Source organism: Portunus trituberculatus, chromosome 31, assembly GCF_017591435.1.
Source record: "Portunus trituberculatus isolate SZX2019 chromosome 31, ASM1759143v1, whole genome shotgun sequence".
In the NCBI taxonomy this organism is placed as follows: Eukaryota; Metazoa; Arthropoda; class Malacostraca; order Decapoda; family Portunidae; genus Portunus; species Portunus trituberculatus.
The window spans coordinates 21826115-21848484 of record NC_059285.1 but is presented as its reverse complement, the minus strand read 5'-3'; the positions used below and the strand labels follow the sequence as shown (position 1 = coordinate 21848484).

The window sequence follows — 22370 nt, the reverse complement described above, 5'->3', positions numbered from 1 at the left end:
CGTATTTTTCAGTTGATGAATCTGTAGAACAATTTTGGTTGCTCCAACATTTTTCGACAATATCCGTTTCATAGTTCCTCTCCTCTTCCTTCCTCACTTTAACATATTAATTTCTCGCTGTCTTGAAGTTTTCCTTATTTACTGCATTTCTATTTCTCCTCTACGTTTTCCATGCTCCATATCTTTTCTCCTTTACCCTGGCACACCTTGCGTTAAACCAATCTTTCTTTCTTTCCTTCTTCTTTAGGTCTATATTTTGGGACATTCCCTGACTCCTGTTTTGTATATTTCCAAAAATAAGTTATATTTCTCTTGCACCCTCTCAGAGTTTTCCATCTTCTCCCAGTTAGCATATTTGAAATCATTCTTTAGATTCTCAATGTCAGCCTTTCTTTAATTTAATCAGTCTCCTTTGTATGAATCGTCTCTATCTTCCTTTCCCTCTTCTATATCCATTTATAATATTACATGGTCACTCTTTCCCAATGGGCACTTATATCTTATATCATCATTCATTTGTATACCCCTTGTAAAAACCAGGTCCAATCTCGCCAGTTCATCATTGCCTCTGAATCTTGTGTTTTCCTTTACTTTTTGGTCCATCATATTATCTATCATTAGGTTCAGGAATCTTTCTCCCCAGGCTTCTTCCCCATACCACTTTCATAATTTTCCCAGTCCACTTCTTTACAGTTGAAGTCTCCTACTAATATCACTTTCCTCCTTTCTTTAATGACCCTCGTTAGACTTCTTATTGTGTCACCAATCCTAGCTTTGTATTCTTGATTGGTCCATGAATTTGTTTTTGGTAGCATATATATTCCAACGATTGTTAACTCTTTTATTAATATGAATCTTAATATACAGTACTTCTGCTTTTCCTGAGACTTTACCTCAGGAAGAATATTAAAAGAATGTAGAGAAGAACTAGCAAGTATATGAAGATGCTGGAGATATAGCTGAAATTTTGAACGACAACTTTTGCAAAGTGTTTACAAAGGAGGAGCATTTTATGGGAGGAAGGCCTATGGAAATAAAGCAAATGCAGGACATCATAGTTACTAAGGAAGATGTAAGGAAAATTATAAGCAATGTGGATATTAATAAATCAATGGGGCCTGATGGCATATCTGGGAGGTTGCTAAATGAATGTAAGGATCAATTGTTGAACCCCGTATTTGATATTGTGGAAACCTCCATACGAACAGGAGTAGTCCCGAAAGAGTGGAAAAGAGCTGACATTGTGCCTATATATAAGAATGGTAGTAGAATGGAACCGCTAAATTATAGACCAGTATCGTTGACTAGTATATTGTGCAAGGTATGTGAAGAAGTAATTAAAGCTAAGTGGAGTGAGTATCTAGAAAGTTAAAACATTCTGAGTGAAAGGCAGTTTGGTTTCAGAAAAGGAAGATCGTGCGTATCCAATTTATTATGTTTTTATTCAAGAGTGACTGACATACTACAACATAGAGAGGGATGGGTGGATGCTATCTACCTGGACTTGAGAAAGGCCTTTGATAAAGTACCACACAATAGACTGATGTGGAAACTAAAGATGATTGGAGGAGTAAATGATAAACTAGCAAAATGGATGGAAAATTACTTAATGGGAAGAGAAATGAGAACAGTGGTGAGAGGAAGGAAGTCCGAGTGGAAGAAGGTAACCAGTGGAGTTCCACAAGGGTCAGTGCTGGGTCCCATCATGTTTTTTATTTATGTTAATGATATGCCAGTAGGAATTGACAGTTACATGAACATGTTTGCGGACGATACTAAAATTATGAGGAGAGTAAGGAATGTGGAAGATTGTAACAAAATACAGGAAGATCTTGATAAAATATATGAGCAGAGAGGAGTGGCAGATGGAATTTAATGTAGACAAGACCCATGTTATGAAAATGGGAAGAAGTAGATACAGACCAAACAGGGATTACAGGCTGGGTGATGAAAAAATTAAAGAGACCAATGAGGAGAAAGACTTAGGAGTAACCGTGCAAAACATCTTGTCACCGGAGAAACACATTAACAAGATTTTTTGGAAAACATACAACATGCTTCAAAATATTGGCCTTGCATTCCACTACCTAGATGAAGGAATGATGAAGAAGATATTATGTACCTTAATAAGACCCCAGTTAGAATATGCAGCATGTGTCTGGTCACCACATATGAAGAAAAATGTGAAGAAGGTGGAAAAGGTACAGAGGCTGGCAACAAGGATGGTACCAGGACTCAGGGAGTTAGACTATGAGGAAAGACTGAGGAAGCTGGGGCTGACCACATTAGAAGAGAGAAGAACAAGAGGAGACATGATAACTATGTGTAAATTGGTGAACAAGATTGACATACTGGACAGAGAGTTGATAAAGGTGACCACAAGTAATCATCTCCGAGGACATGGAAAAAAGCTAATAGAGGACATCTGTCTAAATGACGTGAGAAAATACAGTTTCCCGCATCGTAGCATTGATAAGTGGAATAAACTGAGCAGTGATGTCGTTGATGCGGTGTGTGTCAATCAGATGAAAGAGAGATATAACAGGAATGGACAAGGAGACAGGTCACAGAGAGCTTAGCTTGGGCCCTGTAATACACAAATAAGTAAATACACACACAATCGAAGCACAAGATCGCATAGTAAGGAGCTGAGGAAGGGAAGATGTGTAAGAGATATTAAAAAGTATAGTTTCCCACAAAGATGTCTTGAGACGTGGAACAGTTTGAATGAACGAGTATGCATAGTTTTAAAGAAAGATTGGATAAGTGTAAATATGGAGACGGGGCCACACGAGCATAAAGCCCAGGCCCTGTAAAACTACAACTAGGTAAATACAACTAGGTAAAATACACACCTGATGTGTTTACAGAGGCCTGGGCGACTTGTTTGACTTGTGTGGCAATAGTTTCTAGGAATTACATTGAAAGGCAGCATGAGTAAGAAAGAGTTTACACCTAAAGGCAGGTATGAGACTAGGGAAGGATTCCAGGAAGAGGATGAATATGTTGATGAGGGAGAGGGGAGATTCAGAGATTTTGATGAGACAAGCACTACTCTCCACAGGAGAGTTTTTAGCACTGGAAAGAAAATTAGATAAATGGATAAGGGAAAGTATGGGAAGTAAAGAGAACGAAGAACAGGAAAAAGAGTTTGAACGTGAAAGAAAGGATAAAAAGAGTGGAATAAAATGAAGCAAAGCTAAGAGTAGAAAACGAGGAACTGAAAAAAGAACTAAAGCTAAATATAAGAAACAGATGGATGAAGGACTTGGTAAAGTAGAGAAAGAAAAAAGACGACCTGAAAGATCTAGTAAACAAAGAAGAGGAAAGAGTACAGGATGTTATTAAGAAAGAAGTACAGGCATGGAGAGTCCAAGATAAGAAAGACAAGGGTAATTTTCAGGAGCTGAATCAAGAACAACTAAAAGAAAGAGATGAGAATATGGCAAACAAAATGATAGGAGTCCTTAAGGAAAAAGAAAATCTAGTAAGGGAAATTGCAGAAAAGAAGAAGAGTGTAATCATGTTTGGACTGAAAGAAAGTAGAAGAAATACATAGAATGGGACCTTATCAAGAAGGAACAATGAGACCAATTAAGATACTATTGAAATCACAAGCAGCAACAGAAATATTATATAGAACAACAAAACTCAGAGAAACAGAAGATATATATATATATATATATATATATATATATATATATATATATATATATATATATATATATATATATATATATATATATATATATATATATATATATATATATATATATATATATATGAAAATGAGGAAGAAAGGAAGAGATACAACGAACTGGCAGCAGCAGTAAGGGGAAAAAAAAAAAAGAAAGGTCAGAGGTGGAGAAAAAGGTATTTTTTTGGAGAAGTCTAGGAGACAGGATAAGGAAATGGTATATAAAAGAGAAGAAAGAGGAAAAAGTGGAGCAAGTTTAACTAAAAGTGATAAGGGCAAGAGACTAAAAAAAGATGTATGCAAACATATACAGGGTTCTATCAAGTAAATTAGAATTAAGAGATTACATAAAGAAAGAAAAAGTGGATATTATATGCCTGGCTGAAACAAATCTAAATGAGGCTATCAAAATAGACATGGATAATAGATATAATATATGGAGGAGAGACAGAGGGGGTAAAGGAGGAGGAGGAGTCATGATAATGTTAAGGAAAGAGATGGTGGTAAACCAAGTGGAATGTGGGGAAGGAAAAAGCAGAAGTACTGTATATTAAGATGCATATTAATAAAAAAAGAGTTAACAATTATTGGAACATATGTGCCACCAAAAACATATTCATGGACCACTCAAGAATATAAAGACATGATAGATGACACAATAAGGAGTCTAACGAGAGTCATTAAAGAAAGGATAAAAAAGATATTAGTAAGAGATTCCAACTGTAAAGAAGTGGACTGGGAAAATTATGAAAGTGTTATGACAGAAGAAGCCTGGGGAGAAAGATTTCTGAACCTAATGATAGATAATATGATGGACCAAAGCGTAAAGGAAAATACAAGATTCAGAGGAAACGATGAGCCGGCGAGATTGGACCAGGTTTTCACAAGGGTAATACAAATTAACGATGATATAAGATATAAGGGCTCATTGGGAAAGAATGACCATGTAATATTAGAAATGGATTTAGAAGAGGGAAAGGAAGATAGAGACGAGTCCTACAAAGGAGCCGATTAAATTACAGAAAGGCTGATATTGAGAATCTAAAGAAATATTTCAAATATGTTTACCGGGAGGAGATGGAAAACTCAGAGAGCGTGCAAGAGAAATATGACTTATTTTTGGAAATATACAAAACAGGAGTCAGGGAATATGTGCCGAAATATAGACCTAAAGAAGGAAAGAAAGATTGGTTTAATGCGAGGTGTGCCAGGGCAAAGGAGAAAAGAGATGAAGCATGGAAAAGGTAGAGGAGAAATAGAAATGCAGTAAATAAGGAAAACTTCAAGGCAGCGAGAAATGAATATGTTAAGGTGAGGAAGAAAGAGGAAAGGAACTATGAAAAGGACATTGTCAAAAAATGTAAGGAGCAACCAAAATTGTTCTACAAATTCATAAATGGAAAAATAAGGCAAAAAGAAACAATAGAAAGGTTAAAAGGAGAGAGAGGAATAGTGGAAGATCCAAAAAAGTATGGCAGAACTATTAAATAATAAATTTCAGGATGTCTTTACTACAGAATTAAATTTGAAAGGCCACAGAGTAATAGAGAGACCATCTATATGAAAGAGATTAAAGTAGCCAAGCTTGAAATAAAAGAGTTAATGAAGGAATTGGATGAAGAGAAGGCAATGGGACCGGATGAAGTCTCAGGCAAAATACTGAAAGAATGTAGGGAAGAATTAGCAAGTCCTATAAAATGCTCAATAGAAAATGGAACAGTACCAGTAGAATGGAAAAGAGCTGAGGTGGTTCCCATATATAAGAGCGGAAGAAAGAAAGAACCTTCAAATTACAGACCGGTATCACTAACTAGTCTAATATGCAAGATGTGTGAAAAGACTTATAAAGAAACAATGGATCGAGTTCATTGAAGACAACAAATTATTATCAAATAGCCAAGTTGGTTTTAGAAAAGACCATTTGTGTTTAACAAATTTACTAAGTTTCTACTCTAGAATAGTTGACAGAGTACAAGAGAGAGAGGGATGGGTTGACTGTATTTATTTGGATTTAAAAAAAGGCGTTTGATAAAGTGCCACATGCAATATTACTGTGGAAGTTAGATGAGAAGGGTGGCTTAAAAGGAACCACATTCAGATGGATGGAAAATTATTTGAGGGGGAGAGAAATAAGGATGGTAGTTAAAGATATGAAGTCCAAGTTGAGAGTAGTAGAAAGCGGAGTGCTGCAGGGGTCAGTATTAGCACCAATACTTTTCCTCATATATATAAACGACCTGCCAGAAGGAGTGAACAGCTACATGAATCTGTTTGTGGATGATACAAAACTGTGCAGAGTTATAAAGCAAAAAGAGGATTGTGAAATACTGAAGGAAGACCTAAATAAGATCTAGGAATGGAGTAAAAAGTGGAAGATGGAATTCAATGTGGTCAAAAGCCATCTCATGGAAATGGAAAAGAGTGAAAGATGACCAGTGGGAATCTATGAGATGGGAGATGGAGTAGAACTGGAGAAAGTAAAAAAGGAAAAGGACTTGGGAGTGACAATGGAAGATAACAATCAACCGGTAAGTGATATTGATAGAATTTTCAGAGACACATAATATGCTAAGGAATATTGAATTAGCATTTAACTACATGTACAAAGAAATGATGAAGAAATTGATAAGTACTATAATAAGACCGAGATTGGAATATGCAGTATAAGTGTGGACCCCCATAAAAAGAAACACATACGGAAGTTGGAGAGATAACAAAAAATGGCTTCAAGAATGGTTCCAGAATTTGAATGGATGACATATAAGGAGAGACTAAAGGCTATGGATCTACCAACCCTGGAATAGAGAGGGGAGAGAGGGGATCTGATACAGGTTTATAAATTGATCAACGGAATGGACCAAGTGGATAGTGAGAAACTGATCCTGAGAGAAGAATATGACATTCGAAGCACAAAATCGCACAGTAAAAAGCTGAGGAAGGGAAGATGTCTGAGAGATGTTAAAAAATATAGTTTCCCGCAAAGATGTGTCGAGACGTGGAAAAGTTTGAGTGAAGAAGTGGTGTCGGCAACGAGTGTGCATAGTTTTAATGAAAAATTGGATAAGTGTAGATATGGAGACAGAGCCACATGAGTGTAAAGCCCAGGCCCTGTAAAACTACAATGGTGAGGGCATGGTGGAAGTAATAGGAGTAACAATCAAAACAAAGGAATCGATAAAAAGAAAAATCATAGTTACATATGTGCCACCTAAGACAAATAAATAGGGAACTGAGAAAGATAAAGATATGCAAAGAGAGGTGATTAAGTGCTTAGATGATATGATAAGAAGAGATAGTAGAATACTATTAGTTGGAGACTTTAACTGTAAAAAAATTAACTGGAGAGATATGGAAGTAATGGATAATGCTGGACAGTGGAGCGAGGAGGTGTTACAGTTGACTATGGTAAATACAATGGATCAGTGGGTGGAGGAGTCAACAAGGTACAAGGGGGAAAAGAACCATCGTTGCTTTACTTGGAATTTACAAAGAAGCGAGAGCCCCCTCCCAGCATACAATACCTCAGTCCAAAGGATAGAAGTGATTATGTAACATTAGAGCTGGAAATACATGAGGATGGGATATAATACAGAGATGACAACAAAAAAAGAGAGATTGAATTATGGAAGAGCAAATTTTGAAAAATTAAAGAAATTTTTTTTGCTTATATTGAATGGAGAAACATTATGTACGGAAGAACATTACAAAGTAAATATGAAATATTCATACAAAAATATAACAAAGGAGTAATGAATTATGTACCTTTTATAAAGTTTAGAAAAATATACACGCATGGTACAATGCTAGATGCAGAGATGCAAAAATGGCAAAAGATAAAGCTTTGAAGAAACTCATAAAACAGAGAAATAATAATAATAGACAGCTATGTAAGGATGTGAGAAATGAATATATTTGAGTAAGGGAGAGGAAGAAAGAAACTTTGAGAAAGATTCAGCTTTCACATTGGGGTAAACAGTTATATGAATTTATTTGCTAATGATGCAAAGCTACTAAAAGTTACCAAAACCAAAGAGGACTGTTTGCTGTTGCAGGAGGATATAAACAAGATCTATGAGTGGAGCAGGAAGTGGAAATTGGAGTTTAATGCCAAGAAATGTCACATAATGGAATTAGGAAAGAGTAAAAGAAGACCAGTATGGAACTATTTGATGGGAGAGAAAGAAATTTTGAATAGTAAAGAGGAAAAAGATCTGGGAGTGATCATACAGGAAAATCTGAGTGCTGAAAAACATGTAAGCAAGATATTTGGATCATCATATAAAATGTTGACTAATATAAGAGTGGCATTTCAATACATGGACAAAGATATTATGAAAAAAATCATCACAAGCATGATAGATTTAAAGCTGTAATATGCAGCAGTGGTGTGGTCTCCAAGCTCTGAAAAGGATATAAGAAAATTGGAAAGGATACAGAAGATTGCTACAAAGATGGTGGGGGAAATTAAAGGAGCTAACATATGAAGGAAATGGGACTACCAACTTTTCAAGATAGAAGAGAACAAGGGGGACCTAATAACAATGTACAAGATAGTCAATGGCATTGAAAAGATAGACAAAGAAGACCTGATGCTGTTGACAGAAGAAGATCGAAGGGCAAGAGGACATGAAAAGAAGATCAGATGAGGCAATGTGTGAAGGATATTGAAAAATACAGTTTTCAAAACAGAAAGATGGAAAAGTGGAATGCATTAGATAATGAAATTGTTACATCACATAATGTGCATAATTTTAAGGAAAAATTAAATAAATGGAGACATGGAGACAGGACACTATGAGCCTCGCTTGAACCCTGTACAATACAATTAGGAAATAGAACTTGGTAAATACACACCAAGGATTAACAACTGTTCTCTCTACAGGACTGCACTGTGTTCACCACAGTGTATAGCAGTGTTGAGATGCCTTCCCAGAGCCAGGTATTCCGCATCACACCTCTGGACACACCAAATGGCAGTGGGCAGCTGGTATGGGTCATTGCCTTGGGAGACCTGGTCAATGAACCATGTAAGTTACGTTAACATGAGATCAAGATTTTGTTGCCAGTTCAAATATTTATGATTTTATCTTTTTTACCTTCCCCTTTGCAGCAATGAAAATGATAAGTGGAGACTGAAAACTGAATTCTGATCATGAATGAAAGTCAGGTCTCACAGCTAGTGAGGCATTATTCAGAGTGTAGAAATAACTCATTGTTATACACTGTATTATTAAGACCATGATAACTTGTAATCAAATTGTCTTGTGAAATAAGTGCACAAATCTTTGTTATATACAGTCATGTAGCCTTTAATAGGATGTTTTAATGCAAGTTGTATTTAACATGGAAATGGGTTGCAACAAGCTGTAGAGGAGTCTGTAATGAAGAATAGGGCAACTTTAATGTTATGGATGGTAAAGTTATTGATTGACAGAATGTTTGGCAGTACCTCTCTTTTACTTATTGAGCAGCAAATGTGGAAGGTTCTAACCTCAAAATCCATGACTTTAAGTGGCAGTGTATGCTCCCTTATTTATGTATGAAGGTCTCATGCAATATGTTTGTCCATTAATGTTAAAAATTTGAAATTTACATATTTTTCTGAAGAATATTTATATTTGTATCATGTTTATAAATGTGCACATACATATTTGTAGCCTGAATCAAAAATATCTCCTACTCACAATCAAGATAAACATTTCCTCGCATTCTTTCCTCTACAGTGTCTGAAGGACTGCGGGAGATCAAGTCATTAGTGGTACCCGAGGTGTTCACCACCAGGATAGCAAGTGGGGATGTGGTTTACTCTATGGTATTCAAACCTCATGGATTCACTCCAGGCCGCAAGTACCCCACTGTACTGTGTATTTATGGAGGACCCCAGGTGCAGCTTGTCACCAACACTTTTAAGGTTTGTACTTTCTTACTTAATCACTTCACACAGGATGTTTAAAAAACATGCTTTGCGTAGGATCAACAACAATAGTTTTAATTTCTGATGTAAAAATATGATTCTCTCTCTCTCTCTCTCTCTCTCTCTCTCTCTCTCTCTCTCTCTCTCTCTCTCTCTCTCTCTCTCTCTCTCTCTCTCTCTCTCTCTCTCTCTCTCTCTCTCTCTCTGTGAATCAACCTTTTTTTTTTTTTATGTCTTGGCCTATAGTGCTTGTAGGTAACTTCAAAAGTATTGGAAGCACTATTAAGCTTCCAGTCATTAGTGGTGCAGGCAATTTTATTTATAGTGGTACCCATATTAGGACCTATATCATCCAAGCACATCTTTGGTGTAACCATCTAGAACAGGGGTTTCCAAACTTTTCAATGTAAGGGCCACATTATATATTTCCCACATTTATGCGGGCCAAAGGAAAGAAAAAAAAAATTCAGTGCCAGTAATTTAATTTCCTCAAATATTAGAGTATAAACATGGAAAAATTCAAACATATCTTGTAAAAAATCAGGGTAAACTAAATAGATTCCTGCCTTTAGTTTTATGCAACCAAATTAGTGTGACGAATGATACTGTCGTTTTGACTTCAAAATTTCATTGAAATCAGATTCCAGATTAGATGAGCCAATTGTAAGAATTGATTTCAAATGATCATCAAACAAATTTGCTCGATAGTTAGATTTCACATACTTCATTTAGGAAAATGTTTGTTCACACAAGTATGTTGTACCAAAAATGGACACAAAACTACAAGCAAACTGACTCGGGCTGAGTGCCACCGGTCAGCATCCCCAACTTTGAATAATTCAGCGATGCCAGTCGTGCGATTATTATTTTTTCAAGGCTATCACACAGGGATTTGTTTGGTGAGCCGGATGAAATTACAGTATGTGGCGGGCCGGATGTGGCCCACGGGCCATAGTTTGGAGGGCCCTGATCTAGAACATGGGCACCATGGTGACATGTAGGTAACTTTAAACTGCTCGACAAATGGCAAAGTATCAAGGTGATAGATACATGGTGGGATTCGAACCTACACACAACCTATGCCACTGCCTCCCTACCAATGTTACCAAAGAAATATGAGTCAGGAGTTTTTTTTTTTTTTTTTTTTTATTTTTCTTTCTCTCTCTCTCTCTCTCTCTCTCTCTCTCTCTCTCTCTCTCTCTCTCTCTCTCTCTCTCTCTCTCTCTCTCAGAATCAATCTTTCATTTGCTATAGAACTTGTCAGAATTTTTTTTTTATGGGTTTAACTGCAACACATGACACACTGTCATGGCGGTGTAGTAGACACAATGATGTTCGTGCTGCGATGTTATCAACTCCAGAATTGAAGCCTGGAAGACTTCTGACCAGCCTGGTTGTAGACTTTGGGAGGTGAGATATCGGTGCAGCTGTCCCATCTCTAAAAGTGAAGTGAAAACAATGAAACAAGTGAAAAATGGCAAGAGGAGGAAGGGAAGGGTCCATGGATAACAGTGGTGATAACCAGACAACAACAAGGAGGGCCATCTGCGAGAAACCACAAGGGTTAAGAGATATAGGGTCAAATGAAACTGGAGCCTTCTCATGTTTTAGAGCAGTGGTTCCCAAACTTTTTTTTGTCATTTCCCCCTGCACCCAGTTCAACCATCCAGATTTCTCCCTTCATGTGTATGAGGGAAAGAGCAATTAAAACACACTGAGACTATTTACTAATTTATTTTTCAAGGCATCTACAATAGGTGGTTCTCTCTCTCTCTCTCTCTCTCTCTCTCTCTCTCTCTCTCTCTCTCTCTCTCTCTCTCTCTCTCTCTCTCTCTCTCTCTCTCTCTCTCTCTCTCTCTCTCTCTCTCTGTGAATCAACCTTTTTTTTTTTTTATGTCTTGGCCTATAGTGCTTGTAGGTAACTTCAAAAGTATTGGAAGCACTATTAAGCTTCCAGTCATTAGTGGTGCAGGCAATTTTATTTATAGTGGTACCCATATTAGGACCCATATCATCATCCAAGCACATCTTTGGTGTAACCATCTAGAACAGGGGTTTCCAAACTTTTCAATGTAAGGGCCACATTATATATTTCCCACATTTATGCGGGCCAAAGGAAAGAAAAAAAAAATTCAGTGCCAGTAATTTAATTTCCTCAAATATTAGAGTATAAACATGGAAAAATTCAAACATATCTTGTTGTAAAAAATCAGGGTAAACTAAATAGATTTCTGCCTTTAGTTTTATGCAACCAAATTAGTGTGACGAATGATACTGTCGTTTTGACTTCAAAATTTCATTGAAATCAGATTCCAGATTAGATGAGCCAATTGTAAGAATTGATTTCAAATGATCATCAAACAAATTTGCTCGATAGTTAGATTTCACATACTTCATTTAGGAAAATGTTTGTTCACACAAGTATGTTGTACCAAAAATGGACACAAAACTACAAGCAAACTGACTCGGGCTGAGTGCCACCGGTCAGCATCCCCAACTTTGAATAATTCAGCGATGCCAGTCGTGCGATTATTATTTTTTCAAGGCTATCACACAGGGATTTGTTTGGTGAGCCGGATGAAATTATGTGGCGGGCCGGATGTGGCCCACGGGCCATAGTTTGGAGGGCCCTGATCTAGAACATGGGCACCATGGTGACATGTAGGTAACTTTAAACTGCTCGACAAATGGCAAAGTATCAAGGTGATAGATACATGGTGGGATTTGAACCTACACACAACCTATGCCACTGCCTCCCTACCAATGTTACCAAAGAAATATGAGTCAGGAGTTCTTTTTTTTTTTTTTTAACTATGACTCTCTCTCTCTCTCTCTCTCTCTCTCTCTCTCTCTCTCTCTCTCTCTCTCTCTCTCTCTCTCTCTCTCTGAGAATCAATCTTTCATTTGCTATAGAACTTGTCAGAATTTTTTTTTTTTATGGGTTTAACTGCAACACATGACACACTGTCATGGCGGTGTAGTAGACACAATGATGTTCGTGCTGCGATGTTATCAACTCCAGAATTGAAGCCTGGAAGACTTCTGACCAGCCTGGTTGTAGACTTTGGGAGGTGAGATATCGGTGCAGCTGTCCCATCTCTAAAAGTGAAGTGAAAACAATGAAACAAGTGAAAAATGGCAAGAGGAGGACGGGAAGGGTCCATGGATAACAGTGGTGATAACCAGACAACAACAAGGAGGGCCATCTGCGAGAAACCACAAGGGTTAAGAGATATAGGGTCAAATGAAACTGGAGCCTTCTCATGTTTTAGAGCAGTGGTTCCCAAACTTTTTTCTGTCATTTCCCCCTGCACCCAGTTCAACCATCCAGATTTCTCCTTCATGTGTATGAGGAAAGAGCAATTAAAACACACTGAGACTATTTACTAATTTATTTTTCAAGGCATCTACAACAGGTGTTTCTCTCTCTCTCTCTCTCTCTCTCTCTCTCTCTCTCTCTCTCTCTCTCTCTCTCTCTCTCTCTCTCTCTCTCTCTCTCTCTCTCTCTCTCTCTCTCTCTCTCTCTCTCTCTCTCTCTCTCTCTCTCTCTCTCTCTCTCTCTCTCTCTCTCTCTCTCTCTCTCTCTCTCTCTCTCAGACATGAGAAAATCCATCTGAGATTTTTTTGGTTAGTAGGTAGTGTAATTATTTTCCCCCTGGTAGCTTCAAATTTCCCCCAGTTTGGGGACCACTGTTTTAGAGAGACAGATGAAAGAAGGTACAATATGAAGGTGGCAACATTAGAAAAAGATGTATTCTTTATAAGGGAAGTGATGTTTAGCTTATCCGAGAGGATAAAGAATCTGGAGAAGGAAAATGCTGACTTAAAGGATAAACTCAAGCAAGAAAATGAAAAGTGTAACAATTACAAGGACATCATTCAGGAAATGAACCAGAAGGTGCAAGACAACAACAAAAAGGTGAATGAGGAAATACAGGAAAAACTGAAGGATGAAATGAAAAAGGAAAGTGAGAACCAGAAAATGAGTTTTAATGAAATAGTGGAAAAGCAAATACAAGAAAGGACAAAAGACAGTAATTCAGGTCATTAAAGAGAAGGAAGACCTAGTCAGAGACACAGTTGACAAGAAGAAATGTATTTTAGTATGTGGTTTGAAAGAAAAGAAGAATCAAATCTGGTATGTAAGGGAAAAGAAGAGAAAGAGTTGGCAAGAAACATAATAAATACGGTTCAGGGTGAACAAAGTCTTGAAAGTGAAATAGAAGTGTATAGGATGGGGAAATACAGTGATGGACATGTAAGACCTATGAAAATAAAACTGAGATCACAAGTAGCAGTGGAAAAACTACTAATGAGAGCAAGGAAGCTAGCACATTCAGATGTATACAAAGATGTATGGATAAAAAGAGACATGAATTTGGAAGAGAGAGAAAGATTGAGAGAATTGAGAAATGAAGTGAAAGAAAGAGACCAAGAAAAAATTTTTTTTTTGAAAGTTGGAACATGAGACTGAGGAAATGGTACATCAAGGAAAGAGAAGAAAGAGCAGAGGAGGAAAAGAGGAGAAAGGTGGAAAATTAAAAGTTGCTTATTCTAATATAAACGGACTTGTCTCAGGGATAAATGAATTGAATGACTTTATTAAGGAGATTGAGCCAGACATAATGGGGATTGCAGAAACCAAACTAAGAGATCAACTGCCACCAAACTCCATTGGGAACGGTCTTTATAATATCTGCATGAAAAGTAGAGAGGCAACACAGGGTGGAGGATTGATGATATTAAGCAAAAAAAACTTATAGGTATTGAACGTGAATTATGGCAAAAACAGTGCAGAAATTATCTGAGTCGTAGTTGAGAAAAATAATATGGAGAAGAGAGAATTTATAGTCTGCTATATGCCACCTAAGTCAAGATCTTGGAGTCTAGGGGAGTATGGAGAAGTTCTGAAAGATACTGAACACTCACTAATTGAAATCTTAGAAAAGAAAAGGAATACTGTAATAATGGGGGACTTCAACTGTAAGGAAGTGCACTGGGAAGATATGACTACAGAGGGAAATGAAGATTCATAAGGATACACATTACTGGAGTTAACAATGGAATGTACAGTGACAGTGGATTCAAGAAAACACGAAATTTAGGAACAGTGAAGAGCCATCGAGACTGGATTTATTATTTACGACGGAACCTGAAATTGTGGATAGTATAGAGTATAAGACACCTTTGGCAAAAAGTGACCATGTACTAATAGTGATTGATAAAGAACAGAATAATAAACATAGAGAAGGAAGATTGATATATATAGCAAAATGAATTTTAGAGAACTCAAAGACTTTTTGCAAAACACTGACTGGACTAAATTTGACAACCAGGCAAGAGTGGAAAAAAAGTGGATGGCATTTAAAGAAATTTATAATGATGGAGTGAATAGATAGGTACCAAGACTGAAAATTAAGAAAAGATATAAGGAAGAATGGTTTCATAGAAAATGTGAAGAAGCAAAGATAGAAGGGATAGAACATGGAAGAAATGGAGAAAAGACAAACGCCCAAGGAAGTGGCAAGACTATATCAGAGAGATGAAAAGATAACCTATGAGAAAAACATAATACAAAAATGCAAGGAACAGCCAAAGATCTTTTATAGATATATAAACAGAAAGTTGAAATAAAAACACGAAATAGAGAAACTAGTTTATGAAAATAATGAATACAGCGATGAATTGGAAATGGCAGAAATAATGAACGGACACTTTCAAGAAGATTTTACAAGAGAAAAAAAAACAATAATTATGAGAAACTAGGAAATAAATCTCCTCTCATGAGTGACATCATTATTTCAGAGCTGGAAATAATGATACAATTAAGAAATTTAGGTGTAAGAAAAACACATGATCCGGATGGAATTGCAAATTGGATATTGAAGGAGTGTAGAGAAGAGCTGGCAAATATGGTATACAGTATAATGAAATGTTCTATTGAAAAGGGGAAAGTACCAGAAGACTGGAAAAAAGCCAATATTGTGCTAATACATAAAAGAAGAAATTAAAGAGAACCCAACAAATTACAGGTCAGTGTTTCTAACAAGTACAATACCTAAAATATGTGAAATTGTGATCAAAGAAAGATGGACCAAACATTTGGAAGAAAATATAATTAATGAAAGACAATTTGGCTTTACAAAAGGAAGATCATGCGTAACAAACCTTATATGCTTTTACTCTAGAGTCATAGACATAACACAGGAAAGAGATGGATGGGCTGACATTGTATTTTTAGATCTAGAAAAACCATTTGATAAAGTTCCACACAGAAAATTAATAAAAAAAAATATATATATATATATATAGGGGCAGTAAAAGGAAAATTGCTGGAATGGATGAAGGATATGCTAACTGGAAGAACTATGAGAGTGAAAATTAGAGATATGGTGTCCACCTTTTTTTTTTTTTTTTTACATAGGGAAGAGAGCCAGCCAAGGGAAAAAAAAAGAAAGTTAGAAAAAGGCCCACTTGAGGGCTGGCTCTCCAAAGACTTCAAAAAGTGCCAAAACCGTCAGCCAGAATTAGGGGAGCAAATGCCTCGATACCTCCCTCTTAAAAGAAGACAAGTTGTAGGAATTCGGAATTACAGATGCAGGGAGGGAGTTCCAGTGTTTACCAGTGAAAGGGATGAATGATTGAGCGTACTGGTTAACTCTTGCATTAGAGAGTTGGACAGAATAGGGATGAGAGGAAGAAGAAAGCCTTGTGCAGCGTGGCCACAGGAGGAGGGGAGGCATGCAGTTAGCAAGATCAGTAGAACAGTTACCATGAAAATAGTGATAAAATATAGAAAGGGATGCAACATTTCAGCAGTGAGAAAGAGACTGAAGACAGTTAGTCAGAGAAGGGGAGTTGATGAGACGAAGAGCTTTCGATTCCACCCTATCAAGCAAAGCTGTGTGACTGGAACCCCCCCAAACATGCGAAGAGTACTCCATACAGGGAGACGCCTCAGAACACCTAACTTCATGGAAGCTGTTTTAGCAAGAGATGAGATGTGAAGTTTCCAGTTAAGATTATGAGCAAAGGACAGAGCGAGGATATTCATTGTGGAATAGGGAGACAATTGAGTGTCATTGAAGAAGAGGGGATAGTTGTCTGGAAGGTTGTGTCGAGTTGATAGATGGAGGAATTGAGTTTTTGAGGCATTGAATACTACTAGATTTTCTCTGTCCCAATTGGAAATCTTAGAAAGATCGGAAGTCAGGTGTTCCGTGGCGTCCCCGCGTGATCTGTTGATTTCCTGAAGGGTTGGACATCTCTGAAAGAACGTGGAAAGATGTAGGGTGGTATCATCAGCATAGGAGGGGATAGGGCAAGAAGTTTGGTTAAGAAGGTCACTTATGAATAATAGAAAGAGAGTGGGTGATAGGACAGAACCCTGAGGAATACCATTATTAATAGGTTTAGGAGAAGAACAGTAGCCGTCTACCACAGCAGCAATAGAGTGGTCGGAAAGGAAACTTGAGATAAAGTTGCAGAGAGAAGGATAGAAGCCATAGGAGGGCAGTTTTGAAATCAAAGCTTTATGCCAGACTCTATCAAAAGCTTTTGATATGTCTAACGCAACAGCAAAAGTTTCACCGAAATCTCTAAAAGAGGATGACCAAGACTCAGTAAGGAAAGCCAGAAGATCACCAGTAGAGCGACCTTGACGGAAGCCATACTGGCGATCAGACAGAAGATTGTGAAGTGACAGATGTTTGAGAATCTTCCTATTCAGGATAGATTCAAAAACTTAAGACAAGCAAGAGATTAAAGCTATAGGACGGTAGTTTGAGGGGTTAGAACGGTCACCCTTTTTAGGAACAGGCTGAATGTAGGCGAACTTCCAGCAGAAAGGAAAGGTACAAGTCGATAGACAAAGTTGGAAGAGTTTGGCCAGGCAAGGTGCAAGCACAGAAGCACAGTTTTTGAGAACAATAGGAGGGACCCCATCAGGTCCATAAGCCTTCCGAGGGTTTAGGCCAGCAAGGGCATGGAAAACATCATTATGAAGAATTTTGATTGTAGACATGAAAAAGTCAGAGGGAGGAGGAGAGGGAGGGACAAGCCCAGAATCGTTCAAGGTGGAGTTGTGAGCAAAAGTTTGAGTTGTAAATGGGATTCTGCAAGGTTCTGTGTTGGCCCTAATTATATTTGCAATATACATAAATGACATGGACGAAGGAGTAGAAAGCTATATGAGTTTCTTTGCAGATGATGCAAAACTTTTGAAGAAAGTTGGGTCACATGATGATGGTAGAACTCTGCAGCAGGACTTAGATAGACTATGGGAATGGAGCAAAAGATGGGAGATGGACTTAAACATTAAGAAATGGAATTTGGGAAGAGCAAAAATAGGATAAGACAATATAAACTTGGAGAAGAGGAGATTAAAAAAGTGGAAAGCGAAAAGGACCTGGGAGTTCTCATAACAAAGGAAATGTCCCTCAATAAACATATAAATAAAATTGTTGGTAAGACCTACATCTGAGAAATATTAGAACTGCATTCTCATATATTGATAAAAAATATGGTGATAAAGTTATTGGTATCCTTGATTAGACTAGGACTGGAGTATGCAGCAGTACTGTGGTCACCTAACACGAGGAAGAATATCAGGAAAATTGAAAGGATACAAAGAGCGGCCACCAAACTGGCTCCAACCTTGTCAGCTCTTACATATGAAAAGAGACTGGAGAGACTGGAATTACCAACATTGGAGCAGAAAAGAGAAAGAGATTATCTGTTAACCATCTACAGAATAATGAATAATATGGAGCTTCCTGATAGGATTAACCTGCTGAAGAAGGAGAGAAGGGACACAAGAGGACATGGAGACTTCAAGAAAAACAGCTTCCTCCATAAAGTGATAGATATATGGAACAGATTGGACAGAGAGGTGGTGTGTGCAAAGTCTATATACGACTTTAAGAAAAAAATAGACACTGTGAGATACAGAAACTGGACAACACGAGCATAGTTTCCCCTCCTTCAGAATACAACTAAGTAAATACACACACACACACTCACACAGACAAGCAGCCGTGTCGACTAGACGTATTTTGTTTTCATCGTCGGATCAGGGCTGAATGATTGCAGCAGCAATTCTACAACGACTAGTGAACACTGGCGACAACAGATGGAAGAAGAGTGGATTTTGGATCGCCTAGTGGTGGTATAAAAGAGAGGGGAGATAATATTAGTGCAGTAAATGATGTACTAAAGGAGTCCCATCTCTAAGTGTTTTCAGAGTCAGCTGGCTTTGTTTACAAATGGCTGAGGCTCCACCTACTCCGTCAGGGTTTTGATGGCATTATATTGAGTGAGTTGAAAATTAGGCTTTAAGGAAGAAGAGTTATTGAATTGGAAAGGGTTGTTGGAAAATTGTTGGAACAAATTAAGGTGCATGAGTTGAACCAAGTTAAAGTTATTGAGAGGTTAACAGCTGTGGAAGCTAAATTGACCTTGGTGGAGGACGCTAATGTTAAATCAAAGGCTGAAAATCAAAATCTGAAGGATTACATCAAGACAAGTGAAGAAATAGTGAAAAAAGGTAAGGATGAAATTAAAGAGAACATGAAAAGTGTTGAGTAGCATAAAAATCAATGGATTACTGTATGTATTAAGGAGAAGGAGTCTTTGAAAAAGATTACTGAAGAGCAAAAGAAGGATGAACAAGATTTGAGGCAGAAAGTGGTTAAAGTTATCAAGGAAAAGGAGAAACTAGTTAGAAATATTGTGGAGGTTGTTGTATTTGGTCTAAAAGAAGAAAATTTGGTAAATAGAAAGGAAAGAGATGAAAAGGAAAAGAATACATTGAATAAAGTAATAAGAAAGGTGGCTGGAGAAGATACAGACGAGGTACATCAGATGAAGGATTTCAGAATTGGTAAATTTGAGGCTAGTAAAGTTAGACCAGTTAAAGTCAGGTTTGCAACCCAGGTCTAGGCAGAGCTTGTCTTAAATAGGTCATAGAGGTTGTCTGATAATGAAGAATTTGGCAATGTCTGGATAAGCAGGGGTTTTGATGAAGCAGAGAGGACTGAAAGAAGAAAAATTATTAATGAGGCCAAACAAAAAAAACGAACAGAGAACAGAGGAGAAAAAGTGTCAATTTTACTGGAAAGTGAGAGACATAAAAATGTTAAAGAAAAAGCTTCCAGGAAACTAAGTAAAGTATTGTATACAAATGTTGATGGAATGCTGTCTTTGATAGTGGAAATTAATGAGTTGCTAGGCAGAATTAAACTGGATGTTATGATACTGACTGAAACAAGGTGGAAAAGTGAATGGGGAATTCCTGATGGTGGTGGCATGTATGAAGTGTGGATGAGAAATAGAAAAATTAAAGAAGGTGGAGGAGTTATGATTTTGACTAAGAAGGGAGTTAAAGTGGAGGAGGTAATTAGATGTGAAAGAAATTCTGAGATTTTACAGGTAATAGTCTCAGGTACTAACAGTAAAACTGTAAATTATGTGGGAGTGCATGTATCCCCAAAGAGGGGATGAGCACAATGATATGTTGGTGAATGTTTTAAGAATTTTAGAGGAAGTGGTTAAGAAAAACTTTGATGTGGTTATTGTAGGTGATTTTAATTGCCAAGTGAACTGGGAAACGATGATGCCCAGTGGAGGTGAAAACTGGAGCAATAAGCTTTTAAATTGATCAACGAAAAACTTGTTGACTCAGTGAGTTGATTGTGATACTAGATTTAAAGGAAATTATTCACCTTCGAGGCTTGATTTAGCGTTTACCAAAGATATGGACACTATTATAAATTTGCAATGTGAAAGTCCCTTGGGGAAAAGTGACCATGTGTTAATGGCGTTTGATGTATTAAATGAGAATGAGACTGTAAATGAGGAGTATAAGGTAAAAAGGCTTAGATATGCCAGGGGTGATTTCAGGAAATTGAGGAAATTCTTTGCTGAGGTGGACTGGAGTGATTTTGAGAAGGCTGAGGATGTCCAAGATAAATGGAATGAATTTTTGAAAATTTACAATGTTGTGGTCAGGAGTTTTGTACCTAGAAGAGGACTGGGAGCCAAAAAAAGGAAAGTGTGGTTTAATGCTAAATGTGTAAAGACCAAAAATGACAAGGTTAATGCTTGGAATAGATGGAGGAAGCATAAAACTGAAAACAGTTGGAATGTTAAAGTTAGAAATGAATATGCCAAGACGATAAGGCTGGAGAGAAAGAAATATGAGAGCGATATAATTGACAAGTGCATAAATGAACCTAAGTTGTTTTTTAGACACATAAATAGTAAGATGAAACAGAAAGAACGGATAACTAGGCTTAAAGTTGAAGACACAGTTTATGAAGAAGCACAAGATATGGCATGAATGAATGTTTTAGCTCTGTCTTCACTGAAGAAAGAGAGTTCAACCCTGATGGTGAAATTATTTGATGTAACTCATTGAACACTTTCTCTGTGACATGTGATGAAATTTTTAAAATGTTAAAGGATATAAATAAATCAATGGGACCGGACAGAGTGTCAAACTGGATTTTGAAGGAATATAAAGAAAAACTAGCTGGAAAAATTCTTAGTTGTGGTGGTAACATCCTTGATGAAAGGTTTAGTGCCTAAGGATTGGAAAAGAGCAAATATAACACCGATATTTAAAGGAGGTGGTAAAGAAAATCCTTTAAACTACAGGCCAGTGTCACTGACCAGTGTGGTGGTGTAAGTTGTGCGAGAGAGTGGTTAAAGAGAGACAAGATATAATAACAAGTTGTTTGTTTGGTTTTAGAAAAGGTAGGTCATGCTCCATTAATTTGCAATCATTTTACTCAAGAGTGATTGACGTCATTCAAGAAAAAGATGGATGGATGGACGCGGTATATCTTGACTTGAAAAAAAGCATTTGATAAGGTACCACATCAAAGATTGTTATGGAAGATAAAAAGAGTATGGCAGCATTGGCGGAAGATTACTTGAGTGGATGAAGGATTATCTTAATGACAGAGAAATGAGGACAGTAATATGTGACCAGTGTTCATCATGGCTTAAGGTAACTAGTGGTGTCCCACAGGGATCTGTGTTGGGACCACTAATGTTTGTTATCTATGTTAATGAAAGTTGAAAGTTATATAAACCTGTTTGCTGATGATGCAAAACTGATGAGGAAAGTCAAAAATGTGAATGACTGTTTAGTGCTGCAAATTGATTTAGATAAGATTAGTAATTGGAGCAGAACATGGCAAATGGAGTTTAACTTGAATAAGTGTACGGTAATGGAGTTTGATAAGAGTGAAAAGAGAATACAATACAACTATAAAGTGAATGGTGTCAAATTGGAGATGTCGAAAGAGGAAATGGATTTGGGAGTGACTGTTACAGATGACTTGACTCCAGACAAACATATAAATAGAATTGTTAATGGTATGATGAATTTAGTAAAGAGGGAGAGTGGCCTTCTCGTATTTTGATGAAAGGATGATTAAGAGGATATTGATTTCTGTGATATGACCGAAATTAGAATATGCAGCGATCATGTGGCCTCCTCATAAGAAGAAAAATATTATGAAGTTTATTTTATTTATCTATTTATTTATTTTATTTTATTTTTTTCTTTCTTTATACCATATGGGCTTTTCACGGGAATTTCTGGGCTAAAGGGGTTACATTTTTGGGTACCTCCTATCTCAAAGCCCACCCGCTAGGAAACCGCTTCCCAGTGAGGAAGCCCAACCTACACTCGGACCATGGACAGGATTTGAACCCGTGCGCTTGGAGACCCCTTGGACCCCAAAGCACGCA

The 22370-nt window shown here is 37.2% G+C and overlaps 1 protein-coding gene across 12 annotated transcripts in view; it reads left to right on the top strand.

Annotated features, from left to right (window-relative positions):
* The window catches only part of LOC123511327 (dipeptidyl peptidase 8-like), a 610443-nt gene that overhangs the window by 367699 nt on the left and 220374 nt on the right, over nucleotides 1–22370 (top strand). For all 12 annotated transcript variants that reach the window (XR_006676755.1, XR_006676754.1, XR_006676756.1 and 9 more), the window contains 2 exons: nucleotides 8580–8724; nucleotides 9421–9608. Coding sequence is in view for 8 of the 12 variants with exons in the window: in XM_045267115.1 (XP_045123050.1) it covers nucleotides 8580–8724; nucleotides 9421–9608 (333 nt within the window). In the remaining 4 variants the exon portion in view is untranslated. The remainder of the gene's footprint in view (nucleotides 1–8579; nucleotides 8725–9420; nucleotides 9609–22370) is intronic.